The sequence below is a fragment of the Sphaeramia orbicularis genome, chromosome 12 (assembly GCF_902148855.1).
Source record: "Sphaeramia orbicularis chromosome 12, fSphaOr1.1, whole genome shotgun sequence".
Lineage (NCBI taxonomy): Eukaryota > Metazoa > Chordata > Actinopteri > Kurtiformes > Apogonidae > Sphaeramia > Sphaeramia orbicularis.
Window position 1 is genome coordinate 40,816,791 of NC_043968.1, and position 11,936 is coordinate 40,828,726.

General features: G+C 37.2%; 1 protein-coding gene across 1 annotated transcript; it reads left to right on the forward strand.

The window, feature by feature from the left end:
* Positions 1-2,447: 2,447 nt before the first annotated feature.
* On the forward strand, positions 2,448-11,711 carry chpt1 (choline phosphotransferase 1). Its single transcript, XM_030149086.1, has 8 exons — positions 2,448-2,899; positions 7,648-7,795; positions 7,917-8,058; positions 8,184-8,268; positions 8,701-8,832; positions 8,923-9,081; positions 9,319-9,444; positions 10,995-11,711. The coding sequence occupies exons 1-8, from the start codon at positions 2,660-2,662 to the stop codon at positions 11,109-11,111; spliced, it is 1,149 nt and encodes a 382-aa protein (XP_030004946.1). The 5' UTR covers positions 2,448-2,659; the 3' UTR covers positions 11,112-11,711.
* The last annotated feature ends 225 nt before the right edge of the window (positions 11,712-11,936 follow it).

An 11,936-nucleotide genomic window follows, 5' to 3' on the forward strand; every position in this document is an offset into this window, starting at 1 on the left:
CATTAAGGTAAAAAGTGTAAGTTACCTGTGTCTAACAAAAGAGAAAACATGGAACTTCATACACAATTCACATTTGCATGACACATTATACTTGTTGGATTCATAGTGGACTTTAGATGATGCAGGGAAATGTTTCAGTCGTGTGTGTGCCTTTATCTTTGTAATTATGACCCATGGATTACAATAAAAAGTATATTTAAAAAAAATTTACTGTTTTGATGCAGTTTGTGTGGCTGGTTCTTATAATATTCTTGCTTTCAAATCTTGCATTTATCTGTCAGATTCAAAGGTGATTCAAAGGTCAGCACAGGTGACCTACATTTGTAAATGTTGCTGTCCTGCATCAGTATAGAACGTGTCTCGGTAATATTTCCAGTCATACTCAAACCTCTGCACATTCTGAACACATCACACATATCTGCATAATAGGATAGGAAAACTGAAGCAGAATAATTTAGGAATATTGAAACGGACAGAAAACCTGAATAGACCTAAGCACATTTTGACCATATGTGACTGAAACATTGAAAGAGTGACCAAATTCTCTGTCAGTTTCATTTACCGTTTTAACCATCTGAAAATCTTCCTTTGGGTAATTACTGCAATTAATATATATGTTTCAGCAACAAAAAGTTATTCAACCCAACTGATGCAGTGAGTAGCTTCTCATCAGAAACATAACAACTTGAAGACTACACTGTATTTCAATGGAAAAAGGTCATGTGATCTAATGAGTCCAGACTGATCCTATTCCAGAATAAAGGGTGCATCAGGGTGAGAGGAGGGGCAGATGAAGTGATTACTCATCACACCTAATGCCTACAGTACAAGCCTGTGGGGACCATAGAGAATACAGGTTGATTTAGGATGAGACTGAATTTTATTTATTTATTTATTTATTTATTTATATAAATGTTCTACCTCTAGACCTCTAAAATATTTGTCTTGTTAATTTTGTGTCTCAAGTCACATGTAATGGGCTGGTCAAGAAGTAAAAAAAAAACAAAACTTAAAATGATTTGACATTTATTATGATAATTAACAACTGACACGAACATTTTATCATGAAAACATTGAAATCATAGGTAGTGGGAGCTGAAGCTGTAAACTGAAGGTGTAGCAATATTTTGGTCCATATAGTCTTAGAATAACATGTGGTACAAGGTTTGATTTAACAAATTATAAATCATACAAGGGTCCACGTGAAATTAAAACTGTTTTAGGGGTAACGTATCTTAGAGTATTTTAACAAGTTTTCCTTTATTCCTAACCAAACTTTTTATTGAAAAACCAAGGTTCAACCACATTACAAGTCCTTTTCCATTTTTGAAAACATTGACAACAACAACAAAAAAACAGAAAACTACACAATATATCATATATATATAGGAGAATCTGACAGATCTAGATATCCTTATATTTTGATGTATTATGACACAAAATTAAACAAAGTCAGGTATAGTAGGTTTAACATATTTACACCAGATCTTATAAAATTTGTCCCTTAAGTGAAAACGTCAGTTTTTCCATAACATAGATCACTTGCGTGATATCCATGTAAACAGTACAGAATAATACTGAGCAAAAACACTCATATAACATAAAACATGACAATGTAAGCCAGAAAGAAAATAAAATGACAAATTAAGGGTAAAGAAAAGAACAAGACAAAAACAATAAAACCCGACCTACTGTATATATATATATTTACAAAAGAAGTAGAATTGCAGTATGTCAGACAGTACAGATGGGAGAAAAATAGACAAATCCAAAATATTGTTCCAGTCTTCTCTTATTTTTTGATTGAGCTCTCATTATTAATTTTTTAGATTAAAAAGAAAAATGGTCTAAATCTAAAAAGAACTCACTAAAAAAACAAATAACTTGTTTTATTATTATTATTATTATTATTATTATTATTATTATTATTATTATATTTGGTAAAGATGACATTTTTTGCTTTATAAGAATTGATCATTGACATAATAATAATAATAATAATAATAATAATAACTTATTAGATCTGACTTTGTACAATTTTGTTTTATAATTCTAATATTGTCTAGATCTGTCATATTTATTTGTTTCTTGTTATTAATGTTTTCAAAAATAGAAAAGCAATTGTACAGTGGTTGGACCTAGGTTTTTCAACAACAACAAAAAAAAATACAAATCCTGTTTCCCTATGAATAAAGGAAACTTAAAATGCTCCACTGTTACACTTCACAGCTTTAACTGGACCTGGAGCCCTGGATATTTAATATGTTAAATCGAATCTTACAGTAGCTGTATCAGACGATAACACTATATTGTTCTGTTTATGGTCTATATTTCCACAGTGTATTTGCTGTGCATTATTCTGTACTGTAATGATGACATGTTTGCTTCCTGTTTTAAACTTCCCGGCCTGCTGCCTGCCTGTCCGGTCCGTGTCCTCTTTCCGGATCCGGGCTTCCGTTTGGGAGACGCACCTCGGTCTCCGCCGTCGACGTCTCATGGTTCCGCCGTGGAAATGGCCTAGTCAGACTCGGCGGTAAGGCCAGATGAGCTGCTCCTGTCCGGACCCGGCCCACAGAACGAGACAGCCCGGTGTGCGCCGCCGCCCGGGATTCCTGGGACTTTGTATCCGTAAATAGAGGAGTGACGAGGCAGAAAAACAATGGCCCATTTCCTGTGGCCGGAGCCGCTGTCAGGAGCCCAGCTGAAGCGGCTGGAGGAGCATAAGTACAGCGCCTCCGGCCGATCCCTGTTCGAGCCACCGTGTCAAATCTACTGGAACTGGCTGGTCCAGCAAATCCCCACATGGATCGCACCAAACACTCTGACTATTGTGGGACTGCTGGTGAATATCCTCTCCACGGTGGTGCTGGTGTATTATTGTCCCACGGCCACAGAGGAGGTGAGTGGAGCGACCTTGGCCAAAGTTTCTAAACGGGGACTAGCCCCAAATACAAGCCCCTCTGTGGAATGGAAGGAACGCAGAAGCTCTGATAACAAATGCACTCATTGAACAGTTTAATGGCCTCCAACATGCCTACAGTGTCTAAAAATACTGCATTCAGGTATAGTGTGTAAAAATACTGTAGGTGTAGTGTGGAAAATACTGCATTCAGGTAAAGTGTGGAAAATACTGTAGGTATAGTGTGGAAAATACTGCATTCAGGTATAGTGTGGAAAATACTGCATTCAGGTATAGTGTCTAAAAATACTGTAGGTATAGTGTGGAAAATACTGCATTCAAGTATAGTGTGGAAAATACTGTAGGTATAGTGTGGAAAATACTGCATTCAGGTATAGTGTGGAAAATACTGTAGGTATAGTGTGGAAAATACTGCATTCAGGTATAGTGTGGAAAATACTGCATTCAGGTATAGTGTCTAAAAATACTGTAGGTATAGTGTGGAAAATACTGCATTCAGGTATAGTGTGGAAAATACTGCATTCAGGTATAGTGTCTAAAAATACTGTAGGTATAGTGTGGAAAATACTGCATTCAAGTATAGTGTGGAAAATACTGCATTCAGGTATAGTGTGGAAAATACTGCATTCAGGTATAGTGTGGAAAATACTGCATTCAGGTATAGTGTCTAAAAATACTGCATTCAAGTATAGTGTGGGTCAGTCCAGTGGGTCTGTTCATTTATCTAAACCACACAGAAGGTTCACTGTATTCACAGGAACGCCTTCAGTGCTGTGTTTGACATGTTTAAAGGATTGGATATGTTCTTAAAAAAGACACTGGATTGTGTTTTGTTCATACATAACAAACCGACAGCCCCATCTTTACTGTTTAATTCATTTCAGTTCAATTCAAAGAACTTTGGTTGTCCCTTATGAGCAGCAGGATTGCATGGCACTTCTAACCAAAGAAATCTAAGAAAGCAAAGTTATATATATATATATATATATATATATATATATATATATATATATATATATATATATATATATATATATATATATATAATAAAAATATAAATAAATAATAATAATAACAGCTATGTAAAATAAATAACATAGCTGTATGGATGAAGTGCAGACATGATATGACAGAATGTTAACACGAGTTGTGCATTACAGGATTTTTTTTTAATATATATTTCTGATCAATATTGCAGAGGTAGTAATGTATAAATAAATATAAATAACAACAGCATATGGTAAACATGCTAAGTGTGTTAAACTACATGGGTGTCTAGTTTGTAATGTCACAAACAGACAGGATGCACTAAATTGGCTGTTTTTACATTGGATTTTGTTGCTGAGTGGACGTCATGTGGTCTTAAGCGCAGTTTCTTGGACTGTGGACAGCTTTGATGTGTTGTTGTTCATCTATGTTCATGTGATTCCCTGTTGTTGATGCCAAAACACAATGTCTTTTCCAATGTCTCAGACCATTAAGAAGAGCAGCTTTTTACACTGGAGGTAATTGAATTAGCAGCGTCTTATGGTTTGCTCTGTACGCTGACCTAAAGCCCACAAATAGCTGTTTAGGTGGTTTAAATTTGGTCCAAATCCGTCTCCCATGCAGCCTCAGCTACTATAGTCAACCAACTTTTGCCCTGCTTAACCAAACCCAGGCCTTCCATGAAGCAGCTGAGCTGAAAGTTGACCTATGGTCCAGTAGCTTGTGTGTCTGGGTTTACTCTGGAGTACTGGCTCCAGCTGTAAATCCATAGGTGTGTTTATCAGATTTGCACCTTTGTCCAGTCCGACAATGAGAACTTTGGTTTAAGGTCTACAGTCCATCCAACATACTACCTGCTGTCAAATTGCACAAAGTCGCTTAAGTTTCAATACTGACAAATGCTTTGGCAATTTCCACTGTTCTTCATGGATTAAAGTCCTATACCTGTTCAAACAATGTGCAACATCTGAGATAACCTTTTGGTAATGCAGATGGGAGTAACCAAAACACACAAACACCAGGGCTGGAAGACGTGGACTTTGAACAGCAGAGTCTCTGTACATTTAGGACAGTATGAGATTCTTGACCTCTCTGGAAACACAGACCATTGTTGTCTCGTTCTGTCTTTGTGTCCCTCCCAAACATACTCATGTTCACACACTGGTGAATACACAGAGCTGCTGGCTGCCTCTAGTGTCCAGATGGTCCGTAACCTCCACCCTAGTAAGAGGAACTGATTCCCTCCACTCAGCTGGAATCCTTCCTTCACACAGATGCATATGGTGTTTGTGGTTGAGACACTTAAATACATGTACTTAACACATGTTTAATCCTTTCGCATTGATTACAGATCACCTATGTTTGTGAATGGAACCGAAGGATTATAACTCATAAGCTGCTTTTTTAATCTAGTGACAAACTCCTGTATGATCAGACCTGCAGATTATCTCATGCATGTTGAGCCTGAATGATGCAGGAACATCTGTGTCGCATAAATCATTATCATTGTGCTACAAAAAAAATGTAAAACAACAAAGATAATATGATAAAAAAAAATCCTTAACATTTGACAATACCTTGCTTTTTCTAAGTTTATTATAATTTCATCCTGCCAACCACTTTACAATTAAGTATTTTCAAATAGTTACCAACTGTTCTACATTTTGAGTGAATACAGAATTTTAACTTTGTTAAACTTTCCACTGAAATACAGTTCTGTGCAACAGTCTTAGGCCACCTTTAGCTTTTGTTGTTTTTGGGTTGAAATGAGCATACATGTTTATGTCTCATTCACTTTTCTTCACATACAACAAGAAAATATGTGCACATGTGAAGTAAATGGATTCTACAGGTTAAAGTCATTATTTAGTGTGACCCCTGACCCCATGACAAAAAGCAGCACAAACAATTAGAAACATCTGACGTGTTGAATGAACTCTGGTATAAACCCTAAATCAATGCAATAAATCTCATATTGTCTGAACAAAAGGATTAAAGACATGTTAAGTGCAAAGGCAGGTCACACTAAATATGACCACTTTGGTTTATAGAAGCTGTTTTCACCCTGGAACTTTTGTTTTTACTGCTGTGCATACTTCACATATATCCACATTGGATCTTAATACAGAGACTGAGAAATGCATATACAGTATGTGGTCATTAGAACTTTACTAAACCAAAGTATGTAATGTTGCCCCATGACTTTTGCACAGCACTGTATAATAAGCTTCACTGTGAGATAAGTTCTGTAAAAACATCGTTTTTCTCATGGAGGAACTCATGACTTGATCATTTATAATCTGCTACTTATAAAAACACTACTACATCTTGGTTAATTTATAATATGCACACATATCTCTGAATGTGTATCTTTCTGTATACTGCTAGTTTTATCTAACTTTATGGTATTTTATTGTACTCAGGTAATTTTTTTCTTACTTTTGTATGGTCTTAATCTCACAAACGTGCTTCTTGTGTGATACTTGCTTTCAGTTTATCCACGTGTGCTGTATCTGGTCTTATCAAATAAACCATAAATAAATAATAAACTTTGTGACCCCTCAGTTTCTTAGATGACGTAGAAGCTGTAAAGCTCTGCAGGATCTCTTGCTTGTTACACTAAATGTGTGAAGCTTTATTTCCATTCAATCATTTAGATTTGGAACATCAACACTTGACCTGTGCAAATAACGGAATCACAGTGTCACTCCGTGCAGTTACATAATCGCAGAGGGCTGCAATTTAATGGTCCATTGTGTGTTGTGGTGTTTTGGACTTGGTGACAGAGCAGAGCACTGTGAAAAACATGACAAATGAAAGTCACTATTTTATACTAGTTGAAGCTTGTGTGTGGTGTGTCTGTGTGTGGTGTTAAATTATGGAATAGACTGAGGGAAGAGCACAAGGAATGTCCAAACATAAACCAGTTCAAAAACAATTATAAGAAAATGTTTTTCACAAGATATAGGGATGAGGGTTATTAATTGTCACCATATGTTCACTGTTGTTTATGCATATATTTCTTTAGTTGAGTTATTTATATTTTGCCAGCACAATTAAGAAATGAAAAGTTAAAAGATTATTATTATTAATCTTTTATGGAGAAGGGGCGGGAAAATAAGCAGCATTTCTTCCCACCTCCTTTCAGGCATGTAAATGAAACTATTGTGCTGTTCTTCTTTCAAAGATTGTCTTGATTGTTGATTTTTGTATTATTATTTGTGTTTTACTTGTTCACGTTTATGTTAAATTTCATTGCATGTTTGGAATAAATCACTCAATCAGTCAAGCTTGTATGTTTTAGTACATACATACACATCAAAATGATCAGTGATCTGTGTGTCTTACTCCTTAATAAAGCAAATAGACTCAAATCACAACTGTAATATTGTATAACAGTTTGACTTTTTAACCAAATCATACAGCATTACTCAACACAATATTTGCACAGTGAATTGTAGTGATATAGACTTTAAACTTACTTGTACAATAGTGAGTTCAGCTTGCATTGAAATATGTGAAACACTCACTGAAACAACTTGGGGTTCAGGTTCTTATCTTTGGACTGGGGTCAAACCACCCACCTTCTAGTTTGTGAATTAGTTGCTCTGCCTCCTGAGCCACAGTCGCCTGTAGTTGGTTGAAAGTAGGAAGCTTCCAGGTGTGAAGAAGTGTAGTGAAGGGCTTTTCTGTCTTTATCATCAGTGATCTTTGACTAAGTCTTTTTTTCTCCCTGTCAGGCTCCATCGTGGGCTTTCATCCTGAGTGCCCTCGGCCTGTTCATCTACCAGTCTCTGGATGCTATTGACGGGAAACAGGCTCGGAGGACGAACAGCAGCTCACCCCTCGGGGAGCTCTTCGACCATGGCTGTGATGCTGTTTCCACAGGTGCTTCAACTTGTACCGGTGTTGTCAGGGTGTATTAGCAGATCATCTATCAGTTAACATTTCACCTCTAGGATATATTAACACCTACTGCCTTGTTTGGTCTGTCTTCTCTCTTCCACAGTCTTTGTTGCTGTGGGGACGTGCATTTCATGTGGAGTCGGAATATTCCCCAACTGGATGTTTTTTTGTGGTTTCATTGGGATGTTTATGTTCTTCTGCGCTCACTGGCAGACCTATGTGTCAGGGACTCTTCGATTTGGCCTGTAGGTTACAAGTTTATTAACAGTCAGTATTAATACAGATGATGTTTTGCTCTTATTTAACCATGAAACTCCTGTGCTGTCTCTTAAATTAAAACTTATCTGTTTTGTGTATCACTTTTGCGCAGGGTTGATGTTACAGAGGTGCAGATTGCGATCATCATCATGTACTTCATGGCAGCTTTTGGAGGCGTGAGCATATGGCAAACCACGGTAACTGAGAATAATGGGTTTTGTTCAGTCACATGTAGAAGCACACTAATACTGTACACAAACAGAAACACTTTCATTTCACCACTGGTAGTCTTCCACTTATCTTATTATCTCAATTCTTAGCTATTAGTCTTCCTTCTAGTCTTTAAATAGAATTTGTGTTTTACTTTCACTCTGTGCTGCCTTTGGAGGCTTGACTTAACATCACATGAGAGAATTGAGAAGGTAAATATGGGTAGCTAATGCCATGGCAACAGGTCATCTATTGGACATGATCTGGCTCACGAAGCTGATGATGTCTCCCGCCTATTTTGCTTTGCCCTCCCATCACGCTCGGCATGCCTGCAGCTTTCATATGAGCACTCTTATTCTTCTTATAAGAAGAATACTTTGTGTCTTCACATTCATTTGACCCTCGTACGTGTCCTTTAGTTGCCCATCATTGGCCTGAAGCTGTACGTCTTTCCCATCATGGGCATCGTCGGTGGAGCCCTGTACTCCTGCCACAACTACTTCTATGTCATATTGAACGGAGGTGTCGGCAAAAACGGCTCCACAGTGGCTGTAAGTGATCATGAACATATATGTTAATGCTCTTGAAGTTTCCTTGGCTTCCTTAGTTGTTTGTAAACAGTGATCTGCTCTGCTCTGTAGGACACCAGTGTGCTGAGTCCTGGTTTGCACATCGGTCTCATCCTCACCATGGCCTTCATCATTTTTAAGAAGTCCTCCAGCCAACTGTTTGAGAATCACCCTTGTTTGTATCTGCTCGCCTTTGGAATGGTCATCTCCAAGATTTCCAACAAACTTGTGGTATGTTGTTGGTGCCTGATATTAAACTTTTAAATGACGATAACTGTTGAGGCCTTTTGCGTATGAAGTAAATTTGGGTAAAATTGTGCTTGTTCATGATGCATTGGACATCAAACATCTACCATAAGGTGAAGGTGCACAATCAAAGAGCTTACATAAGAACATGAGATGCTCACTACCCTCTTTGAAGCTCATCTATAACAAATCTTGTTTTCTTTCTTTTCATCCTTTCTGTAGGTTGCACACATGACCAAGAGTGAGCTGTACTTGCCAGACACAGCCTTTATAGGACCTGGTCTACTCGTCCTCAACCAGTACTTCAACAGCTTCATCAATGAACACATAGTCCTCTGGATCGCCATGGTCAGTTTTTGACACAACGTAGACTTCGCAAATTTATTTATGTCTTTATTTTATTTCCCTATTCAGATCACATCTCATTAGCCTCCATCTGGTTACACGTGCATAGACTTTAGATGTTTTTGTTTATTTGTTTTTTTTTTCAGATTTCTGCAATAACAAAACACAAGCAAGACACACACAAACAAGAATATCCCAGTATGAATGTGGGATGTTGGCATTTAGAAGAGTAGAAAAATGGTTACACAAAACATGGTTGTTTCATGTTTCATTTTCCCTTCAAGGAGAAAGTAATTCTTTCCATTATGAAGATTTTATATATGATATCATACCAATGTTTTATAGAGGGTGTGTTTGAGTTAAGCCCATTTTCTTTAATTACATTCTTAGCATTACTAGCGCATTTCTGCTCTCAAAATTTTGCAGTAATATTTTTGATCTGATTTGTTATTCACTTCTTCTGTCACCTGTTCCATACTTTTAACAAACATTATGTCATAAACATTTACTCAGTGTAACCTCCTAATCGCTCTAGTGTTGAACTATGTCCAGTCTATCGCTGGGTGGTAGATAATCAGACATTCCTCTCTGATATTTATTGTTTGATAGATAAGACCAGGTTTTTAAAAATACCCTGCCTGGTTTAGTTTGAAAATAATGTTTGCATTGAGTGCTGCACAATCCAAAAACCTCTGTACAGTTTTGGTTATGATTGTTACAGTTCTGTTGTGTAGTGGGAATTCAGCTCTGCATTCTGCTTAAGAATTGTTCAATTTTTTCGACTTGCAAATGTTAATTAATAAAACATTTTAATTAATGGTTTAATATGTTCTGTTATAGTAGCTGTGGTGTTATGTAAACAGAACATCACTACAACAGTGAACAGCACAACACACCCACTAAACAGAAGGGAATGTTTCTATATCTGTTTCAAAACGTGACAGCTCAACCAGAAAAATGTAAACAAAACAGTTAATTCATTCTAATCTGGTTTCTGGCTAAATTGAATCTGGTTGGGGGTGGAACTCCAGGTATGACTTGCAGGACAGGACAGTGGATCTTCAGTGACTAAAAAGATAATCACAGTATGTGAAGTGAAATCAGGCTGCTTTTAGTTGCCTTTGAGATTGCTGGTTTCTATGATTGTTTTTATTTTAGGTATTTAATCAGGAAATCTTATATATAACTAGAAAAGTACTCGGAGAGCACAGACCTCCGCCAAGGCAGATCATTATAAACACTGAAGAGCGACAGCAATCACTTCTGGGCACAAATTCACCTGTTTGCTTTACACATCTGACTGAACTTTTGACACGTGAAGCATATCGGTCACTATTGGCAGGTTGAGAGAGGAGGTGAGAGTGACCTGTCATTCACCAAATACAGTTCATGTTTGTTTTTCATGCTTTTTTTTTTTATTTGAGTGCTACTATACTAAACCCTGGGTTTTCAGCAAGTGATGGTTGAGTGTCTCACAGATGAAACCTTTACATTGTACATTATTTCTGATTGTCCAATGACTAAAGTTTTTAATCTCATGTGTCTATCTCCAGGTCCTCTCTCTTGTTGATCTGACGCGGTACTGTACAGGTGTGTGCCTCCAAATTGCCTCCCACCTGCGCATTAGAGTCTTCAGCATCACGCCGCCAAGCAGTGCCCACCGTGACTGACAGCTTGCCCGGCGGGAGGAGGCGGAGGGAGACTCGGATTTCTCTCCGCTGCTGAAAGCAGACAACTGTGATGACGAGGAGACACACTCTGCCCCGAGCCACTGCAGCCTTGACCAAGTGACCACATCTGATTAAAACTGCCTCTATGTGAAACCAACTTTACACTATAAACCAAAAAAAATAATAATAACTGGGCTAATTCTCAAAAAGCATGGATCTATTGAATGCGAAAATCAAGAGTTTCCCTTTAATTTTTCATTGGCTGTTGTAGTTGATCCGACTTTACTTAAAACAAAAGCATGTTAATAGAAAATTAAGTTTAGGTTTTTACACCAAAAGGGCACTCTTTATATCACTTCTTGCTTATTCAACTGAAATACCAAAACACTTTTCTTCTGTTGGTACTTTATAGCTTGGGCAAACATCATTTACTTTTTATGTGATGAAAACATCCAAATATTTGTTCAGTATATCAGTGATTGTTGTATATTTAGTGTAAATATACAACAGCTATGTGTATATGTTCATTAAGTTGAATCTCTTGAGTGTTTGCTCAAACTTGGGACCACCAGTTGAAAATTTTCCAAATTCCATAAGTTTCCGTAAGTTTTTATTTATTAAATGAATGTAACTCAATCTGATGTCAATCAGGGCTCGAACATACAGAATAATAAACCTCTAATTTCCAATGAAGTGTGTAATGTGGACTGGCAGGTTGTCAGTGAGCTAGGTGAAGGGGCTACGGTTTGTATTAATGCTGAAATTGACGACTGGCTCTCTACTAGGCTTTCTTTTTAACACCACTCCAGCACTTAATTTGTTTCT

Coding starts and splice junctions, on each gene's coding strand:
- chpt1 (XM_030149086.1), top strand. CDS start 2,660: ATGGCCCATTTCCTGTGGCCGGAGCCGCTGTCAGGAGCCCAGCTGAAG. Junction 7,796..7,916: donor CTGTGATGCTGTTTCCACAG/GTGCTTCAACTT, acceptor TCTCTTCCACAG/TCTTTGTTGCTGTGGGGACG. Junction 8,269..8,700: donor TGAGCATATGGCAAACCACG/GTAACTGAGAAT, acceptor CGTGTCCTTTAG/TTGCCCATCATTGGCCTGAA.